Raw genomic sequence first — 21,203 nt, 5'->3', positions numbered from 1 at the left:
AGCCACTTTTCAAATATATGCTTACTCAGTTTTCAGGCAATCACCAGAGCAAACAGTGAACATGTGTGCCGTACGCTCCAGTACGCTCTGGCCTCTCTGGATCTAATCATTTTGTCTCATTGAGACTATCTATGTCATAAACACTTTCACTTTTTATCAGCACGACTTTCTCCAGAAATGAGCTGCTGTAAAGAATTCTTCTAAGAAATTTATCTCCATCGTGGTAAGGAATCAAAAAGTCAACATGACCATTCGATTATAGTTTCTCCAACCTGATGAGGAAGACTTCCTTACCTCCAGAAACGTGTCTGAGCCCTATCTGAAATCGACTAAATTATAATAAATATGCCTTGTTGGAGATTAAATGAAAGAAATCTGTGAAAACACATGTTGGCATTGTCTGCATTCATCTTTGTTCTCCTCCACAGAGACCTGCTGCGCTAAATGTTCACGTTAAAAGGCTAAACCTCCTGAAATGTTCCAGCTCATGCACATAAATTAAACTACAAAAAGCTAAGCTGTAGAAGACTGATTCATCAAGATGTCAACTTTTTGTCATTTTTATTTGTTTAATTATTTGACAATACTGAGCAGTTACAGCCAAAATCTGAGTCATCTGAAGCTTTAGGCTGTGTAAGGTTGACCATTCACATTGACATTCCAGATGCCTGTGCCTAATATTTGATGATTTAAAGGTTTGGAAAATAATAGTAAGCAGCACTAATCATATTAATGACTAACATTTTTCCAAAGTATCACCCTTAAAAAAAGTTCTTGATTATATAAACTGCATAAGCTATTTTTTAAAAAAAATCAAGATACAAGAAACTCTCATTTCAGATTTCATATAAGATTTAATTCATTATAAAAAGAAAACAAAACTAATTGTGGGTATTTTCTCACTGCAAACGCAAAGATCAGCTGGGTACCTGTGGTACAACAGTGGAAAAACATGACGTCCAAACAGTGCAGTGCACATACGTCTGTATTTATTTACACATCACATAAAAGGGGCTTCGCATACATGGTCTTGTTTCACGTTGCCATAGTTAATCATTTCATTAGCAAGGGCACGGGCTTACTGAGAACCTAGAGACTGTCAGTCACAAAGGCCGACAGAGGCTTTTCTTAAAGCAGATGGTCATTTTCCAGTTTCATGCACACTTTGCCTCCAGGAGGAAATCTCCAACCATCATGACCTTAAACTCACTTCTCATACTTTGTTTTCAAGTTTAAGGGGAATAAAGGAGTGTTCAGTCAAAAAACACAATTAAAATAGCTTTTCATTAAAAGTACACTTTTATTTTCAGGTATGTGAAAAAGCTTTCAAGAGTTAAAATAACAAGATCATTAAAAAGTAGGAAAGTAAAGTGTGTTTAAAACTAAGGAAGGGAAGCATGGTTTTGTTTTTGTCTGCAGCTGCAAGCTGTAGGCACTATTTAAACTCTTAAAGGATTCTAGATAGAATGATTATGTTTGTCCAAATATGGCCCCCACACTTGTGTTCTCCTGCTTCCATTATTTAAAATGAGCCCGTATCAACACGGCCCACACACGGTTTCCTTTGAGGCTCATGCTAATCTCACAGTACTCAGGTGTGGATTTTGCCATGGCTCATAGAAGACACATTGCGTAAGTTTAATCTACGAGCCATTAATACAAGCTTATAGTCATTACTGTTGCATAACCTAGATGCACACAAGTGCAGCGCTTCATATATGCACAATGCAAGCGCATATAGAGGTAGGTTCAGATACAAGTAAACTGATAATGCTGCACTACTAATCATGTCCAATCACAGCATGGACACCCGCTTTGATGTCCCTGTTTATCTAATAACAAGAGCTGCCCATCTCAAACACAAGCAGTGATGTAAGACTGCTCAAGTGTGCGGTCTATTGCAGGGCAACCGCTGGCTCTCAAACACATTCAAGTCCATAATCATCAGCCCTCATGTGGTTGGAAAGGGAACACTTATCCAGGCAGAAGGCCTCTAATGGAACAATAAACCATGCACTGTATTCCCCTGGTGGGTAGCAGGCAGATGATTTCTCCAGATGCTGTTGCATTACATCACTGCATCACTCTGAGCCTCACTGCTGTCGATGCTCAGACACAGCAAACTTGTAGCTGGGAAACTGTTTATGGTGATCAAAGACAGACCTGCTATTCTAGTGACTGTAGCTCTGCAAGAAATGAACCAACTCTCAGAAAATGTTATAAAACTTTATTAAAAGGCACTCTATCATTAACATCCCTCTAGAGATTAGGAGGAGCAGCTGTTTTCTTTTTCTTTTCTTTTTTTTAAGCATATGTGCAGTGGGCATGAAGAGCCTGGATCGTCTCTTTTCTGTAGAGCAAATATTATAATGCCCAGAAGTGGTAGCAGCTCTTACATAACCTTGTACTGCAGCATCAGGATCCGCAGTACTCATTCACGCCTTGGCCCTTATACGAGTATGCCATCATCATCATTCTTCAAGTGTCTGCAGGTAATTTTATCCACAGCCACATCAGCCAAAAAGGCTCTGCTCATAGTGGCAGCTCTCCAGCCACAGCAGCTGTCAAAGCAGAAGGAAAGTGGACACCGTTCTGAGTGAGTAGACTACAAACGTCCTGTAAATGCGTGTTCACGGATAAAGGATCACAAAGGTGTTGTATATAATTAGATGTTTTCAGTAGTCGGAGGAGGAAGGCAGCCCTGGTCAACAGGCCACACAGGGTGCTGTGGAAACGGGGGTCCACAAGGAGAGCCAGCCATAAGGGGGTCAATGATTCAGCTATAGAAAGAATAAATAATTGAATTATAACATTGAAAATTCACAAATATACAAGAGTATGTATATGGAGTTTGGCATGCTAATGTGGCACCTGGCTGGAATTCTTTGCAGACTGCAAGGCCGTCTACCACCTGTGCAGCATTGTCCTGTGCCCATGAATTCAGGCTCCGTGCCAGAGAAGAGGATTGAGAGTACTTTTCAGCCATCTGTAGCAGGTAAGGCAGTACATGCACGGACATCACAGAGGGCTCTGCAAACACATTGGCCTCATCCTGCTCATACAGACTGGAACACCTGAGAGTGGGAGCAATAGGCCACACGCAGTTAATATGGTTATATGGTTATGTTTGTACCAATGCATTGATTCAGTGATGAAACGTACCCCTCCGCCGAGGCCTGTCTCAGCACAGATCTGAGGTCAGACTGAGGCAGGTGACACATCAGCACCTCCAGTGTGCCAGGAGCATCCCAGCACTCCGCTAGCAGCACATCTAAGAGGAATGGCAGAGCTTGATTGACCTGCATAAGGTAGACATTCCTCTGGCTTTGGCCTCTTCTTGCATGGTGGAGCACGGAGGCGAAACAAGCCGCTTTAATCCTCACCTCCTGGCTTTGGTCCTGCAGCAAGTAAAGGCCTGTGTTGATCAACCTAGGAGGGAAGATTCAGTGTTCTGAAGTCTTGCTCATCAGAGTGCATCACCTGACAACATGCTTTGACTTCTATTACCTGACCATAATGGGAACCAGAGTGCTGTATTCTTTCATTGTGTGGCTCATGAGTGGCGCTCCAGCCACACACAGAGCTTCAGCGCATGCTATCCTGAGCACTTCAGGGACATCTGGGGCCCAAAGGCATTCCAAAATACCACACCAGCGCTGGATCATGGATATCTTTAGACTGATTGGCAAAAGAAAAGAAGAAAATTAGGGCTGCAGTGAGACGTACTCCAATATGGGACTTAATAAAGAAATAAAGTGGGGCAATAAAATGTGCAAAAACCTGGATTGTGGCCAATGGGACAGCAGCAGGCTAGCAGCAGAGAAAGCCTGGGATAGAAACTCTGGCCCGCCTCTCTGGTCCTCCAGGTCCCTAAGCAGTAAATCCAGACACTCAAGCAGAACTGGCTCTTCCAGTGGGGCCAAGAGCACAACACGCTGGGATGAAGCAGTATCACCTCTGACCATCACTGCCACCAGGGCTGCGAGGTAGCTCCTGCAGTACTCCACACTGCGGCTCAACAACGCCTCCCTTAAATTTGCCTGGAAGTGGATTTGATTGTAAGACGTTCAGGTTCTTTTTTGTCTTTTAACAGATCATTTCTCTTTATTTTCAGTTTACTGAATGCAGTGCTTGTGCATTGTTACTAAATCAGATAAACAGGTAAAAAAAAACAAAACTGCTGGAAAATAAACACCAAACCACAAAAGAATCATCTTTCCCCACTGTCTGCAGGTATTCAGGATCTTATCGGATCTTTTTTAAAATGGGTGAGTTACACTGGCAGGAAACAATGCAGTTGGTTGATTTAGCAATAAAGTAACACACAAGTGATATAAAGGGAATATATCCTCAGCACGACTGTACTAGAGTCGCCCTTTTTCCAAATTATAATAGTGTACGGGCACACCCTTTCTTTTGCCAGCTGTCAACCTCGACTGGCATTATATTTAAGATTATCTTTGGCTCCGATGTTTCCTCTCATTGTATTATAAGAAGGTCGTTACAAAAAAAGCTGCTCGGCTGGTTTTGGGAAAGTGTGCTTTCTTTGTGTTGCCTCAAGTGTAGGGAACAGATCACGTTTTACCTGCAGCACCCTCTGGATCACTTCTTTCAAGCCAGTCTGCCGCAAACTCTGCCCATCCAGGACCCATGCAATCAATGTGAGTCTAAGATCAGGGCTCGCTGAAGAGAAGTTCTCCCAGATTTTGCATGCCCACTGTTGATCTGCACATAGAAAGTGAATGGCTTTTTCATGGAAGGATGACACCCCAACCTGTGGAAACAGGTATAGACAGGCTCAATACAGAGCGGATTAGGCAAAAACAAAGAAAGACTTGTAGTAAAAGCAGCTGCAAATATATTTCCTGAATCAACTAGATACTGAGTGACTGAGTTCAAGAGAAGAATACTTTAATTATATCGATAACAGTCACATTTGTGCTTATTTTATATAAAATGAAGGAGCTACACTTGCACCAGCCACATGTATCAGGCTTTGGAAGACCTTTTATGGGCCCAATAAACGGGTTAGTAGTTCACACACCTGAAGACTCTGCTGAGGTGTTTGGAGGTCACGCAGGAGTGTGCTGCTGAGATCTGAAAGGTAGATCTCACAGCAGAATCTTCTAAGAGCATCGACCACATCGAGATAGACTGCTCTCACCAGGGGGCAGCATTGAGCTTCAGTCACCATCCACAGCGATGCTATTATCCTGCTCAGCACCTCAAACAGGTCATCTGAAGGGGCGCTGCTAATGGAAACGCAGCAGGATTTCAAAACCCGACATTCTGATGAATGAACAAAGCCCTTTGAAAGCCTGAAAGTGTGACATGAAAGAATAAAGAGCTCTTTTAAGTGTCACCTGTTGCCGCTGAGAGCTCTTTCTAGAATAGCTTTGATCTGCAGCAGCTGTCCATGGAGCCGGTTGTGAGAGCACTGCTGCTGTGGACTGGGAAGTTGAGATGTCAGGTTGATGAGGATGTTCATGTACTCAGAGGGAGGAGTCATGGCAACCAGAGCCTTTGAGGCCATCATTCTCACACTGTAAATCGGACTGGCAGACAGCTGGAGTAAAGGAGGCAGGAAGTCTGACAAAGTTCTGGAAGAAAGGAGGAAAGCCAGGAGATTCACTTAATCAAATATTACTCAATACAGAGATTTATTAAAGCGCAACTAACATATACCAGAAATGTATAAATGAAACAAAATGCTGACCTATACAAGGAACATTTTGATGAATATACTTATTTTTATTCTTGTCAAGAATTCCAGCAAAATTCGATTGCTTATTTCTAAATGTTTTATTCTTGCTCTCAGTAGTTATGGTAGCTAGCTATAGCTACATATTTACTGTGCAGACATGAGAGTAATATTGATTTTCTTATCTGACTTTAAGCAAAAAAATAAATGTGAAATTTCCTAAAATGCCTTCCTTAAATCGCTGGTCTTCAGTGACATTGTAAAGTCACTGTAACGTTTCAATCTTACTTCTAATCAAATTGTTTAAGAGAAATGTAAACATTACACACTCTTCTGAGTCTTGAACACCGGGCTGGAGTTGGGCTAGCAGAGTGAGAATAGGGTAGAGCGAGGGTTTGAGATGTAGCTTGGCCTCATTGGGTGGACCCTCGAGGTCTTGTGCTGACCCTCTCAGCTCGCCCAGGAGGAAGGGCTGAAGTGCAGGATAGTGGAAGAAGAAGGCAGCAGGAGACATAGCATGCTGCGTGGGGCCAGCCTCTTCAGAGGTCGACCGCTGGCCGAGCATTCGTGTGCAGAGAGAACCTGGAAACAGAAGTTATTTAGGGCTGAACTTAATAGCCATATTCCTCAATAATCAAAATCTGTTTCTTCTTTAAAAGGAAACTGAGGTATTTCTAGTATTTGTACAGATATTTAAAGATGGAGAAAACACAGTAACATGCAATTTAACAAACTAGTCATGATGAAATACTACAAATACATAGTAAAACTAAAACTCTAAATGAGTGTCTCACTGTAAAGTTGCAGAGCAGCGTTCCTCATGGCCCAGCAAGGAGAGCTGAGCAGAGTGAGTGACAAGATAGCTACATCTGACGCAAACTGAAGGATAGCTGCTCCCAAAGCCGTGCTCCGCACCAGAGCCTGCAGGGTGTGCACTGCACACACCTGTAAGAGGAAAGCACAATTATTCCACCATCTCTGCTGTTTTTTGTTTTGTCTTTTTTAATTACAAAAACCAACATCTTCCCTCTGTAGAGCTACGCACCTGTGGCAGGTCCAACGTTTGGTCCCAGTCATCATTTAGAGGAGTTCTGGCTGTTTCCAGCAAGGTTTGCATACTGTGGGCTAACAGTGGTCTTGCTTTACTCGCTTCCTCTGCAGACAAAATGCACAGGATGAGCATAGGCAACCCCGCAGCCCGCCGGGTCACAGATGTAGAACGAAGACACTGAACAACCTGCAGTCCCTGTAAACGGAAACGAGTGGAAAAACTCAATCTAAAAGCCAACAATCCGTGTAAAGCTTTCAACCTGAGAATGCACCATCACTTACTTTTTTCAGCATTTGGGCTGGGATATCCCTGAGCTCTGGATCACTGCTGCTCAACAGAGAAGCGCAGAACTTTGTGAAACCTATACAACTTCCCTCTACTGCCCCCTGGTGAGGAAAAAATATAGTTTTTTATAAAGTTTAGAACATCCAGACTCAGTGCCTCTCAGTGGGCTCTATAAAACTTACCCAGTGACGGCATTTGAGAAGAATATTCTTGAATATTTCTGCAGCTTTTATTAGATCCTGTTTTGTTAGAAGGCACTTGCTGGGTTGTTTGGATTGTGTGAGAATTTTCTCCACCAAAGAGCCTAAAAATATTCCTATTTCCTGATAAGAAAACAAATAATGCACATTTATCAAAGTGGTATAAACATCTTCAACGTTCAGCAATCAGTTTGTGCATCTACATCTACAGCTATACCTTGAGGGAGACCCAGCAGCAGGTGAGAACAAGGCTGTGCTCCTCAGAGAGCAGGACACACTCCTCTCCCTCTGCCTGGCCACCTGCAGATGTTTGGGCTATCAGAGAGCTGATGGCATTTCCCATATCACAAAAGGAAGGCGGTGCATCTAGGACAAGGCAGAGTAATTTCTTGAGAGGTGTAGAAATAAATCTGAACTAAGTGAGAAGTGTTTCTGCAGACTGTTCTGTTACCCTTCTCGCTGGCACATGCTTCCGGATCTCCGTAAAGAACACCGAGCAGCAGCAGAGAGATGTTCTCCAGCAGGCCCAGCACCTCCATGTTCAGACTGGGGTCAAGTGTGTCATATACACTGTTGGGTGTCTCAAGCAAACACCTCTGAAGAGCACTTAGAGCACCTGCAACCCAATTCGTGAGAGGATTTAAAGGACTGAACCTGTTTTTGAGGTTTATCTAAATTTATCCTAAATGTCTCTCAGTCTCACCATGTATAGGCTTTTCTCTGGCAGCAAGCATCATGTCTGCCTTGGCTGTTAGATAGTGCTCCTCGAGCTCCTTCACCAGGACTTTAACCATGCAGAAGGCCTTTGAGTTACTTTCCCTACTGTTCAGCCTGCAGTCCTCACACTGGTGTTTTGATCTACAGTGACAAAAAAATGGTAATTAATTTTCTTCCTGGTGTCCCCAGAAAAAAAACCCAGCACAATGGATCTGATCGTCATACCACAGTGAATCTAAATAGTCCAATCAGAGTCCAAAATATACAACGAATAAATGTCATCAGTGAGAATGAAGCTGTTTTTAAGCAGTTTGTTCCAGTTTGATGTACATTACAATTATCAATGCTAAAAACAAAGCTGTTTTTATGTAAAACATTGCATGTCTGGTTTCATAATACTGTGTCTCCTTAGTTCATCTTACCTGTGAATACAAAGAAGTATTTTCAAGCCACAAAAGTTTCTTATATAAAAGACTAAACTGCACGCCATCCTTTCTGTACTGTTCTTCAATGAGCAGTGGCAGCTCTGTTTTGAGTGAGCTGGTTCTTATTAAGCGTGAGGTGAGAACAAAGCTTCTGGTACGTCTGTAAATTTAAAAAATATCACATGTTCTTCTAGTGGAAATGTCTTTTTATTTTAGCAACTATATTACTAATCTGAGTTAACCCTGATTTATGTTTTTCCACAGAGTTTGGGTGTTCAGTAACTTCCCCTGCCAAAGAAATCTCACTACCTGTGAAGCATTTTCTAAAGTTCCTTTGTATTATCAGCAGGCAATGCAAATTGTTCCTTTGACTGCCAACTGCGTCTACACAATCAGGAGTTTATGTACCTACAGCACCATTTAAAGACTCTTATCATTTCAATTCTCCAAAAGCAAGAAAAGCACTGTAGCATTGGGAATGCTACAGTATTGTGCAATAGTGACATATTGCAGGGGACCAAAACACACCATTGTCTGCAACTCTTAATTAATCAACAGCTTGTGCTTTGAATCCACATGCCGAAAAAAAAAGGAATGTAATAAGAACGACAGCCTTTAGAGAGCAGTTCTTACTTCTGAAGGAGGATCTTCATCATCAGTGCTCCCATTTGGGCCTCCTGCACCCGGGGACTGCATAGAAGCTGTTTAGTTCTCGTATGCAGCACTTCAGTGAGATCATCTAGAAAACTGGGTGGAAAAAATCTCAACAATAACCCAGCAGCGAGCTCCCGAATCTGGGGAGGGGGGGGGGATTCCTTATATTCAGCTTCGATTCATTTAAACCAATTAAAATTTCAAGGTAAGAAACGGCATCTTTACCTCATTTGTAGAATCTTCTAAACAGCTGAGAAGTACTAGCTGTTTCGTCCTGCAGAAGAAATCCCACTGTCCTCTCTGTCTGGCACAGCTAATGAGAGAACTGATATTTGCTGCAAACATGTTCCACAGATATCATTAAAAGCCAAAAACAATAAAAAAACAGGAGGGAAAAAAATCTGTTAAGTGTAGAATATCAGCATCACATTTTCCAAACGTACCCGGAGGTTGTCCCTTCTTCCTGTCTGCGCTCCAGGTGTCTGTGCAGGTCTCCAGCACTGCTGAGAGCAACAGCAATGCCGTCTTCTTTCTCTGATAACTGTGTCCTGGTGCCAGATAGGTGTATGGAAGCTGACTCAGCCATTCCACAAATCCTATATGACATATGAAAAGAAGAAGTCACTCACATACGCACTGTTCAAACCTGTTTGAGACTGCCTATCAATCAGAAGAAGCTGGCTTAAAGGAACGATCGCCTTAAAGGGAGGAGAGTTTGTTTCATACAGAGGACCACCTGACTGCCCTGGTGTAGGTTAAATGGGGATTATTTTGAATTGTGAAACATGCAAAGCTACTCTAGTATAGTCTAAGGACAAAAATGGGGAACTAGAAAGGTCTCATTCAAAAAAGACCACATATACAGTGTGGTAAATGATTTTCTCACCTATTCCCTGATCTAAGAGATCCTGTGTCCTTTCTGAGTGAGAGGATTCTCCTTTCTTTTTGCCCTTCTGTCCTCTGACATATGCCAAACAGCCATCTCTGATCCGAATCAGAAACTTCTTCACTCCAGCCTGAAAATGTTGGCGAAAAGGCGAGGAGTCGCAGTTTAGATTCTGAGGTATGAACGTCCTCATGATCGCCATCTCCTGTGGAGTTGGTGTGTCTTTGGTCTTCGGGCAGCAGCAGAGCAGATTGAGAGCAGCAAGTCGTACTTTGTCATCTGTAGATCCTAGAGCTAGCTGGAGGGTCTCTAAGGTGGAACTACCCTGAAGGGCCCAGAAGGAGTCTCCAGTTACAGCTCGATAAGAGCTCAAGATGCAGGCCCAGGCGTGGAGGTGACCTGGGGTGTATGGGTCCAGGGAGGCCAACATGTGGTCCACAGCAGAGGGGAACACCTGGAAGGTGCAGGGTAATAACTGCGTTGCACTGTTGTTCTGTAGAAGAGGCACTTCAGATGTCAGCGCCTCATGAAGGACAGATTGCCAACGCCGTGCCCAGTGACTCGCCAGATCCAGCTCCGCGTGTGAAGAAGAGCCATCACACAGCTCTCGCCTCTGCTGCTGGATCAGACTTTTATAAAGCTCTGAACCACATGGTGCCAGGTGATTGGTAGATAAGCACTTCAGGAGATGACTGGATATTTCAGGACACTGATCCAGCAGCTGAAGACAGGAAGGGCAAAAGAAAGACAGAAAAAGTAAACAAAGACATGACCAATAATGACTAGCTCACAACATTAATTAACACTGTAACTGCCCGTAAATTCTCACCTTGTCAGTACCCAGATACGGCAGCAAGGCGCACAGGCGATGATACTTAGCTTTGGCTTCCCAAGGTAGCTTCATTATTCGCTCGAGCAGAGTAAGATAAAGAGCCCTCTTTGTGTCACAGAACTGTTTACAGTCCATCTCATAGAGATCCAGCAGCAGAAAAAGTGCACTGCGAGCAGTTTCTGACACCCCGTCCACCTGCAAAGGCACAGTACGACAACCCTGGCTGTAATATGACTTTATTAATTGAGCAGCTAATATGACATCAACCAAGACAGAATATAAACAATAATTTGATTCATATTTGATTAATTTGATTCCAATTACAGTCTATTTTAAGTCTGTTGTTTATCAGACATAAAATATACAAGTAAGTTGACTAATCTACAATCATGGTTACTAAAGAATTATAGAGGAGAGGAGTAGGATATGATAGGATATTTTTTTTCTGCTCCCCTTTCCTCTGCCTATCCTACTCCTGTCCTCTTTAATTCTTTCCATATTGCCAGTTTTGTCTATCGAAGAGTTTGAATATTAAAAAATGTCCCACTTCACTTAATAATAATAGTTCTGTTCTCACTGGGCTTTCTGCATTGGTCCAGATGAGGTGAATGAGCTGCTGCAGCAGAGTGCAGTTGTCAGGAAGAAGGCGAACACATGTCACCTTCCACAGATCAGCCAGACATTCTTTCACCTTCTTCAGCCATAAGTTTAACACTGCAACAACACCTCAGGTTTATGTAGGCGACAGAAGTGTTGCAAAGCATGAACAAACAGCTTAGGCAGCAACTCACCTTCGAAGGCAAAGTAGTGACAATCCAGCTTCTCCTCGCACAAAGTAAACACCAGAGGAAACAAACCGTGCAGCAGCAGGCGATTCTAAAGAGAAAAGTTTGGAAATGAAAGCAAACACAACCACAATGCATGCTCTGAGGTGGACTTCAGGTAGATTTACTTCTGGGGCGTCCTCATGTGAACTGAGCAAAATGTGAGGTCGACAGCAGGTCAGGAGACCTCTGCAAACAGCCAGTCTGGCCACTCCGTCCTTCTCTGCAGGGTCGCACTGCACCCGGAGAACACCGACAGCCAGCAGCCAGGGCTCTGAGAAATAACAGGAAGTGGGAGCTATTCAGCAACGAGTGTCCACACACTTACCGTGTGCTGTAGAATCTGTGATAACACATTGTGTGCATAGTTTCTGATCAAGTTTTAGAAATAGTGCAACATATATTACATGTATTGGCAGATTGTTCGCTTGCGTAAATATCTGTTCAAATTCCAGTGCTTGATTTGCTTCTACATTCATGTCACTGCTTCCATACCCAAGTGAGAGACCTGTAGCAGACTCCAGGCTGCAGCTCCTCCAGCTCCGTTCTCTGAGGCTGTGTTGACCAGCATGGCCACGGCGGTGCCGGCAAGAAGACGAGTGTCTCTGTTGCAGCACTGCACGACAGGACACAGTCAGCATTAAGCTGTAACAGCTGACATTTATCCCGTAAGTGAGTGATTAATTAATTCTTTAGAAACCTGTCCAAGTATTATGGCCATAAGGGTCTGCAGGATCTTTTGCACTGGGGCTCTCTGTTCCTCATCCCACACCAGAGGAGCAACTTCACTGGACAACAGCTGGAATATCTGCAAACACACCTGCAGAGATTACAGTTCTCCGGTCAGTGACAGAGGTCATGCAGTAAGTTGATGATGATCCACACTGCTCCTCGCATACCTTGACTGTAATGTAGCACAGCGGTCCATCTCTCAGGGATTCTTGCTGCAGTGCGACAGGGAGTAACTCAGACACTTTGTTCAGCATGAACATGTACGACTCTCTCCACACCTCACGGCCAACAGTGCTGTCTTCCAGGAACATACAAGCTGCAGACAGTGTGTATGTATATACACACAGGAACAACAGTTAAACACAAGTTAAAGGTGGCAACTTACTAAAAATAAATGTAAGTTTAAATTTGTTCTGACCTCTTTGCAAATCCTCAAAACACAAAATCTGAAATGAAGACAAGGTCAAAGTTAGCTGCAGTCCTTTTAGGGAAATGTGCGACAAACCAAAGCGAAGTGAGGACTCTGTACCTGGTCACTGTGGACTACGGAGTGGAAACACTCACGGGTCTCTCTAAAAACCAGCTGGTGGTCCACCTTTGCTAAATGTTGCAACATCTGTTAAGGAATAAAATAAAGGTGTAAATGTGCCTTTCTCTCTTTAAGCAGCGAACAGCCACATCTGACACAAAGTAAAGCCAACCTGGTCCACTTTGCGACAAGCTGTGGAGATTCCGACCATCTGCAGCTGCGTGGATATGAGCATCCTGACGAGAAGTGTGAGATGGTCGTTTTCTAAACCAGACAGCTGTGCTTCAGAAAGTTGTCTCAGCAGCTGGACAGCTTCCTCCAAGCAGCGCTCCTTGCATCTCTTCACGCCGCTCCTGTTCACGGAAGCGCACTTATTCATCCAAACTTTTCAGAACAGCATGCAGTGTTTTAGAAAATAGCTATGTGTGCCTGAGGTGCAGCTGCTACCTGGACGATTCAGACAGTTTCTGAAGAAACTGCCTCAGAGTCCGGCTGACGTCCACAGCTGCTTCATTCTCGATGATCACACAGTCCTGCAGACTTCTCAGCAGGTCTTCAAACCCCAGCATCATCACTCCGATTCCACAGTACAGATGTGTACTGTTTCCAGACTCCCAGCGAGCACGTTGATTTACAGGTCACTTGACAAGACTCTTCTTCTACTATTTTTTAGAGCACCTGTTATCGCAGACTTACAGCCGCATGCTGCCACCTAGAGGCCGAAGTGTTATTGTTGCTATCCATAGATTTTCAAATTTGAAATGTACTGGTTTGCAAAAAACCCCAAAAACAAATAAACAATTAAACAAAACATCAACAACAAAAAACCAAACAAACAGAAAAAATAGTGACAAATTTTTATTATTGGATTTTATGTTTAGTTTAGTTTTGACACACACAAGTGTGACGCGTCTTTAATTACTGACCCTTTTGCTAAATATTATATATACTGTCCTCAAATGTTGATCTATATATTGTTAATATTTTAAGAGTTTCTAGTTGATTTTGTGATGTTACTGACGGACTTTTTAGTTCTCATTATTCTGGTACTTTGTATCCACAGAATCGTGGGATGTATTGGAGAAAAATAAAATCAATCAATCAATCAATCAATCAATATAATATCATGTAATATTTTGCGATGCTTTTCTTCACCAGAGGCCAGTGAGGTTCTGAGCCTGTAAGTATAAACCACCCCTGACCAGATGATGTCGCTCTTCTTTATTTAACTGTTTCCGTTAAGCGAGAGCCTCTCCGGTCTCATCGTGGGCTGTGATTGGTTAAGGACGTTGCTAGGACATCACGAAGAGTTTACAAATATGTCGACTTCCTGAGGCGAACCAAATGGCTAATGTGGTCGTATTATTATATTCTTCGTTCTTTACACATGTTTTACTCTTCGCTTGCTTGGCTTACACTCAAAACATTGTCGGTAAGACCTTATATTTAATTTGCTTTGAAATAGCTGACGGTACCTTCGCAAAATCTACCTGAGAAACGAGCAGTTGCTAATTTTTTAGTGAATTTTTGTAGCTAATATGTGACATAACTGTTTTGAAAGTTTTCCAGCCTTCCTTTGTGAGTACAACGGGACCAGTGGTCACTGCAGTTTTGCTGGGAAACACCTCGGCTATCTCTCTTAGCCTGAGGACAGTTTCTCCATCCAACACAACAGGTAAAAGCTCCAGGACACATATCTTCTTTGGTCCCCCCAGCATGGTCTGGCGGTGATATTGTTGTACTAGTTTAGACACGAAAAAACAAGTGTCTTTAGGTTAATTAGTTAACTGCATTTTAAAAATTCACAGCTTAGAAACTCAAAAAAATGAGAAGGATTTAGCAGTAGTAGTGTTAATTTTGGACGCATCTGGTTGTTGTTGATGGTTTCCTTTTAACAGGAAACATTGGTTCTCCATCATGTGTAGCAGAAGAAACAAATTGGATCCTCACAAGGGAGCAGCTGGGAAAGGTAAGAGACTTGTCCTGTCCTTTTTGTGGCATAAAATGGAGAAAATACACACCAGAGTTGTTAGAAGCATGAAGTTTATTTCAAATATTAATTAATAAATTGATCTGAGTTAAAAATGTACATATAAAGTGAGGAGAGGATGATGTGGTGGCGCTCTCAAGTCAGCCTATAATTATTCATTCAATAATTCCTAGGGATGAACCATCCCAGAATAAATGAAGATTATAAATTATATTTACAATTTCAAAGTGCTTTTAAGTTTGCTGTAGTTCAATTTACATCAGTAATGCCTGTTGTTGAATTTTTAGGATCTTTATTTATTCATTTTTAATTCTGGTCTGCTGTGATATGTGATGAATGGAAGACCTAGAAATCTATAAACGAGGAGAATAAAAGGATTTTCACCAAATCACTCTCGATCAGAAAAATAAGAAGAGAAGAAATGTATTATATAGATTATACTTTTTTTTTTCTTTCTTTAAAATTTAAACCAGTGAAGTGATATTGCATTTGCATTCACTGGTGGTTCTTGTTTATATGACCTGCCTGACAAAATAAGGTAAAGATACATTGGGGTTACACCCAGGTCCAAATTCTAGATAGAAGTCTATTTTCCTGAGTCATTATACGCTCATCTTCACTCTTTTCCTTGACCACATGAAGCTTTCCATAGTGATTAAGAAAAAAGAGGTTGAAGGTAATTTGTTAGACTACTCAACTCCAATCTTTATCTGGTGTGGACAGTTAGCAGCCAGCTAAAGACAGATGAACAGTGAACAGATGCAATAATGATGAAGTGAGACACAAGCACCTGAGTTAATTACAACAAAAATTTAATTTCATAAAGTTGATCCTTGGACATGCATTTTCTTCATGGTCTTGTTTGTCTCATTTGGTGTCCCAGACTGCAGTTCGAGTTCATCTAAGACTGAATCAAAGTCTGCATTTATGTGGCAACAATGATACAAACACAGACTGCTGTCAAAGAGCATTGTGCATCCTGGAAGCCCTTCAGGTGTCTGCCTGTGTGGACGGTACACCCCGGGCATCACTGCTGATCCAGGCTAAGATACATGCCCTGTTGGTTCCTGCTAATCCTGGATCTGGTAATTCAAATGAATCTTGTGTCTCACTGTAATGTGCTTTCATTTAAAAAAAATTTCAAACAACAAAAATTGAAATCTCCATTTCAGATAATAAAACAGTTATTCCAAACCAAGTGTACCAGCCCCTGGGCCCTTGTCCTTGTGACCTGACATCCGGAGCGTGTGACATACTCTGCTGTTGTGACACGGTAATATTTCTTAAAAGACAGGTGTGGATGTCAGACAAATATTTTCTTCTGTATTGATCATCAAATGATTAATTTGTGACTTCCCCCTCAACAGGATTGTTCCAATGAAGATTTGAAGCTGTTCTCATCCCATTGTCTGCCAGGACCCTTCGGTGGGCAGGTCTCTCCTGCTCCAGATTATCAGTGTTCTGTGCAGTCCACAGAAAATTCCCCAGATTGGTTTCCATTTTTATGTGTCAACTCTCCCCCTGAAAACAACCCTTACCTTGGTCACTTTTACAAGGGAGACACAATGTGAGAAAGGTTTAAATATATTTCAGTCTTGCAACTTATCAAGGAATTTCATGTGTCATGTTATCATCATTTGTCTTTTCACCTATCTAGTGCACCTAAGCCTGGTCCATCATTCCAAAGTCCAGTTTTGCCAGCTCCAGTCCCAGTTGATGTTTATATTCAAGGAAATCCAATTTTCACATTAAATGGCCAATACTTCACTGTTCCTCAGGTTAGTGTTAGCGTGTACAGTGGCCCCTCGTTTATTGCGGGAGTTACCTTCTAAAAATAACCCACAATAAGTAAAATCCACGAAGTAGCCAACTTTATTTTTTACAATTATTATAGATGTTTTAAGGCTGTAAAACCCCTCACTACACTCTTTATACACTTTTCTCAGACAGGCATGAACATTTTCACACTTTTCTGTCTTGTTTAAACACTCTCAAAGTTCAAACCTTGTAGAAAAATAAGTGTGGTATAATAGAATGAAACCAAAGGGACCTGCAGGTGATGACATTTCGTTGACATTGTTGTGTTTGTTGGGGAGAAAACTTACAAACATACAGTACAGCACTTCAGAGTCACGCTGCTAGCGATCAAAGATTTATGTAAATTTGACAAGCTGAACGCATTCCATACTGTACAGGAGTAACGGCACGAAATTGATTGACAATGGTCAGCTAATCGGGACACAGAACACAATGCGCTGTAAAAAGACAAAAAAAAGCACGCAAAATTGCACCTCAAAAAAATCCAAGAAACAGCAAGGCTGCAAAAGGTGAACCGCCATATAGCGAGGGACCAGTGTATTTAATGCCTTTTATTATAGGAATGTTTTATATGTAAGTATTCCAAAGCATTGACAGCTAACACTTAATGTAACAACTGTTCTGTTCAACAGAAGGTTCTTGGACTTTGTGTAAACAATGCTCCTGTAGCATTTCTGAAAAATTTCAACTATGAGTGTACAACTCTGCTGCTCTCCTGTCCAATTGGATATCCTCTACAGACACTGTCAGGAAACCTAAGCATTAAAGTGAAGAATGGACAAGGAGGTAGTTTTTAAATATAATAAATTATAGAAAAGCTTTGAAGTGTTTTAAAGCTATCTGAATGTCGAGCTGTTTAAAAATGGTTTTGTCTATTCCTGTATTTCAGGTGATGTCGTGGTGGATGTAATTGATGAAGTGGCTGCTGATACGAGTCCATTTATTTCCATAATAGATGCAGTTGCCCCCTCAGGTATCCACATTACATTACTGCATTACTAACATAACTCAAATGTTTAATTGACCTTAATGTTGGCATGTTTGGGAATTTTTTCAAAAGATGAGATGCTGGTTTGTGAAAATTTGACGTTAGCGCTGGATTACAAGTTTTACTGGAGAGAAAATGGCATCACAGGCATCACGCTGACAAGGACTATTGGGACTATCATTTTAAATAGTCTTGGTAAGTGCTATAACGCTTGGCCGTTGTTTAGCTTGACTAATGGTTCTGACTAATATTGTTTTATTTTCCTGTAGTTAAAACTTATTTTTGGTACTCTCATGTCTTAACAGCAACATTAAGCACAAAGTATTCTGCCACATTTCTAAATGGAGAATTTTCTGGCGAGCCAAACTCGGGCAACCCAGGTAGGACCAAGAGGAGGTTTTGTATAAAATAAAGTATTTACAGTACCTGGGAATAACATGTGTACACATTTTTAATGACAGGTTACCAGGTGGGAAGGCCTGTTGTTGCTGGAATTGTGGAAGCTTTGGACAACAACACAGGCTTAATAAAAAGGACATCAGTTAATGTTTGGAAACCAGGTAAAACCCATAAAGATTGCTGATTAGTAGATGACTGCATGTAACCTACATACTGCCATATAAAAAAGAAGGTTTTCACAGGACTCTGTGCATTTATGTGAAAAACTATCTCATGATTCAGGAGCATGCAGAGCCATTTTTAGTACCAAAAACTTGAAGTGATCATTTTCTTTATGACTTGATCAGTCTTTCACATCATTGTGAAAGAATTTTAGTCAAGCCTTCTGGGCTTTGTTTATACACAGCTCTCTTTAGGTCCTGTCACAGCATTTCCATCAGGGTGAGGTCTGGACTTTGAATGGTGCGTTGCAGTTAATAAAAAGTCTTTGATTAGGAGCCTCTGGGTGCTACTTACCCTCTTCATTACTATGGAACTATTAAGGGGGCACTTAGTTTTCCACGGGATTTCACAGAGTCCTGTGAAAATGTTATTAATGTTATAAAATTATTTTTTACTTGACTGTACATTTCAGTCCAAACAATTTGACTTACTGTACATTGAAGATAACCAGTCATCTCCATTTTTTGATCTGGCTTCCAGTGAGTGATGGACTCTGTTCCACTGCTGGGATGAAACCGGTTCTGTTTGGAGAGAATTCAACATCAGGGTGTTTGCTGCCTGTCAGCCGGCAAAATCTAACTCAGTGTAGCCTTCTGAGGTCAGTGGCTTTGCATGATTACTTCTCTAATGTATATATGTAGATATATGTGTTTTTTAATATAGTTTCTTTCCTCTTTAGAGAGACTGTTACTAACCTACAGGCAGATTTGATTGCAGCCACATATGTGGCAAAGAGTGGAAACCCAGATTTTCTAACTATGGCAGATTGGATAAACATAAGCTGTAAGTACAAGTGCACTGTGTACAAGTACACAGTGCAAAGAAAGAATTTCCCTTTTTAAAAAAAAAAAAAAAAATTGTCTACTTTTTAATTATATTAAACTCCTTTTTGCCATTCTAGTTCTGCCATAGTATTTTTTATGGTTCTAAATGTTTTTCACACCATATAAATTCCAGTTGTGACACTGAACTCAAGCACAGCAATGGAAAACAGCACAAGTACATGTTACGATATTCCGGCCCACCTGCATATCCATATTTGGAGTGTTATCACCAGCGTGGTAGAGGGTGTACCTCAGAGGGAAATTCGTGCTTTGCAAGTCAGGTATGTATTAGATGCCTACAGGTTACAAAGCAAAGTATAGCTGTTATTCAGAAGGGGCTATTGATTATTGCACATAATGAGTCACTTCATATAAAGAATTCTGTTCTGTTTTAGCAATAGCCCATCTAACTGGGCGCTGGACTGTGGTGGAGGTGCTATCTCTTCATGTGTGGACCCAGAGGAGCCTCAGTTGTTCTCCATCACCTCCTCTGTCACATTTATTGACATTCCTATCAACACCAGACCACCAAAAACCAGGTGCTTAATCCAGCAGAAACAGTTTTTATACCAGATACAGATTAAAGGCCGATTAATAACTTCCTGTGTACTTTGTTTCTAACAAAGTGTTGCTTTGTTAATTAATTTTTCCCTTAGGTTTTACATAAACTTCACAGAATATGACTGTAACAGGAATGATGTGTGTTGGCCTGAACTCGCCTTTCCCATCACCAAGTATTACACAGGTGAGAATTTGTTAAATTCTAGAAAATGTGCAGTGTTTTTACTCTTTCCTTTTGAACATTATTTAGTCAATTAAGAAGAGTCTTTACCCAAGAATAATTCCTCTGTATTCTATTTGTGGTTTTAAAATAATTTTATCCATTGTTAGACCTAAAAGGTTAAACAAGAGCAACACAGGCTCTACTCCAAATTACAATGTAATATTCAGTGTAATTGTACCAAAATCAGTTCTGGTTAAATGTATCTTTAAATGCATTAGTGAATAAAACTGATCCTGAGGTGGATAATAAAAAAAACCCTCATGTGTTTCACTTTTTCCCCCTAGAAACATTTCTAAAAGTTTAGATTACTGAGACTACAGTCAGTGACCTACTTTCCCTTTATCCTTCACAGGCGAGCCATTTTCTCAGTCGCTGGCTAAGGGCATGATCTTGGTTTTCTTCTTTATCGTTGCCTCAGTTCTTGGCACCCCATGGAGACAAATCAGACAGGCGTGGAACAACTCTGCTCACTAAAACTCAGTGATGATGGTTTAAAGTGTCACTGAGGATAATGACACTTTTTCCTTAATAACATAGTAACTTACATGTTTATTCCTATGATTGTTGTAGGAGTATAAACTGTTGTATTTGTGAACCTTTTTGCAATAAAAATATTTTTCTATTACTTTCTCAGTGCATGGGACTTGATTCTTGGTTGTTGTTTTTTCAGATTTCAGTTGTTCTCACATGGCTCAGGGTCATCATCCAGAAGCAAAATATTATTTCAGCGTCACACAGACAGGCAACAGCTGTAACACAGTTACTGTTCCTTAGGATTATAGACCTGGGTTTAAAGTTATTTACTATATTTTATAGTAAAAGTAATTTAAATTACCTCAAAGTTGATGTCACAGAGTGATAACAGAAATAAATCACCAGTTCAATTTAAATTAAGAAGCAGGAATATTAATGAAAAAAGTAAAAAAAAAAGAAGTATTTATTTGTGAGACAATGTGCTGACAGTATTTATTAATGTGGTATTTCATGCTGTAAGAGATAATCATCAAATCATTACTGAATGCCGCCTACAGGCCGATTTTTATTGCAGCCACAGATGTGCATCAGTCAGCGTTTTGTTGCTGTTTATTGCTGCAGTGTGCACTTTGTGATGAGGTGTGTCTACGCAGCCACATCACTTCCTCTTTTGTTAATATGTGTTTCCTTTCCATTTTGCACTATTTTATTTTTAGAGTAATTGTTCTTTTTTTACACTCTTTTAGTCATCACACTTATTGAATCTACATTTTATTTATTTTTACACAAACTATTCTGTGTACTATCTTCAAATGTCCACTAGATACACAGTGAAAATGGAACATAGTATAAATGAACCTCTGGCGTC

At 41.1% G+C, this 21,203-nt stretch overlaps 2 protein-coding genes across 4 annotated transcripts; one reads left to right on the top strand and one right to left on the bottom strand.

Moving 5' to 3' along the window:
- Positions 1–2,212: 2,212 nt before the first annotated feature.
- Positions 2,213–13,562, bottom strand: LOC146506795 (tRNA (32-2'-O)-methyltransferase regulator THADA). Of its 3 annotated transcripts, none has more exons than XM_085181208.1 (31): positions 13,284–13,557; positions 13,009–13,189; positions 12,837–12,923; positions 12,726–12,753; positions 12,475–12,623; positions 12,276–12,395; positions 12,071–12,191; positions 11,704–11,849; positions 11,543–11,627; positions 11,329–11,465; positions 10,749–10,946; positions 9,920–10,640; positions 9,477–9,629; positions 9,259–9,368; positions 9,013–9,173; positions 7,941–8,095; positions 7,689–7,853; positions 7,455–7,603; positions 7,220–7,360; positions 7,034–7,138; positions 6,747–6,947; positions 6,496–6,646; positions 6,031–6,283; positions 5,364–5,600; positions 5,045–5,252; positions 4,586–4,774; positions 3,781–4,040; positions 3,508–3,678; positions 3,163–3,429; positions 2,872–3,074; positions 2,213–2,780 (listed from the first exon to the last, which is right to left on the bottom strand). In XM_085181208.1, the coding sequence occupies exons 1-31, from the start codon at positions 13,406–13,408 to the stop codon at positions 2,533–2,535; spliced, it is 5,625 nt and encodes a 1,874-aa protein (XP_085037334.1). In that variant the 5' UTR covers positions 13,409–13,557; the 3' UTR covers positions 2,213–2,532. The 3 variants fall into 3 exon arrangements, with proteins under 3 accessions (XP_085037334.1, XP_085037335.1, XP_085037336.1); XM_085181209.1 differs by having other exon boundaries at positions 5,045–5,249; XM_085181210.1 differs by lacking the exons at positions 2,213–2,780; positions 2,872–3,074 and having other exon boundaries at positions 3,253–3,398; positions 13,284–13,562.
- A 365-nt stretch (positions 13,563–13,927) lies between these two features.
- Positions 13,928–20,486, top strand: tctn2 (tectonic family member 2). Its single transcript, XM_085181212.1, has 18 exons — positions 13,928–14,268; positions 14,398–14,511; positions 14,735–14,805; positions 15,710–15,911; positions 15,999–16,099; positions 16,194–16,393; positions 16,484–16,604; positions 17,277–17,430; positions 17,534–17,617; positions 17,705–17,827; positions 17,938–18,012; positions 18,094–18,192; positions 18,734–18,851; positions 18,933–19,036; positions 19,211–19,358; positions 19,473–19,616; positions 19,734–19,822; positions 20,214–20,486. Exons 1-18 carry the CDS (start codon positions 14,181–14,183, stop codon positions 20,333–20,335), a joined length of 2,157 nt encoding a protein of 718 aa, XP_085037338.1. The 5' UTR covers positions 13,928–14,180; the 3' UTR covers positions 20,336–20,486.
- Positions 20,487–21,203: the final 717 nt, after the last annotated feature.

The sequence above is a fragment of the Neolamprologus multifasciatus genome, chromosome 12 (assembly GCF_963576455.1).
Source record: "Neolamprologus multifasciatus chromosome 12, fNeoMul1.2, whole genome shotgun sequence".
In the NCBI taxonomy this organism is placed as follows: Eukaryota; Metazoa; Chordata; class Actinopteri; order Cichliformes; family Cichlidae; genus Neolamprologus; species Neolamprologus multifasciatus.
This window is presented reverse-complemented; position numbering and strand designations above follow the sequence as displayed.

What these genes read in the sequence shown, in the direction of transcription:
- LOC146506795 (XM_085181208.1), bottom strand. Translation starts at nt 13,408, where the DNA reads ATGATGCTGGGGTTTGAAGACCTGCTGAGAAGTCTGCAGGACTGTGTG. An exon ending in TGGCCATAATACTTGGACAG is followed by an intron (nt 12,192 to 12,275) that starts GTTTCTAAAGAA and finishes CCTGTCGTGCAG; the next exon opens with TGCTGCAACAGAGACACTCG. An exon ending in AGACAGGCCTCGGCGGAGGG is followed by an intron (nt 3,075 to 3,162) that starts GTACGTTTCATC and finishes TCCCACTCTCAG; the next exon opens with GTGTTCCAGTCTGTATGAGC.
- tctn2 (XM_085181212.1), top strand. Translation starts at nt 14,181, where the DNA reads ATGGCTAATGTGGTCGTATTATTATATTCTTCGTTCTTTACACATGTT. An exon ending in AGATGCAGTTGCCCCCTCAG is followed by an intron (nt 17,618 to 17,704) that starts GTATCCACATTA and finishes TTTTTTCAAAAG; the next exon opens with ATGAGATGCTGGTTTGTGAA. An exon ending in GCCAAACTCGGGCAACCCAG is followed by an intron (nt 18,013 to 18,093) that starts GTAGGACCAAGA and finishes TTTTAATGACAG; the next exon opens with GTTACCAGGTGGGAAGGCCT.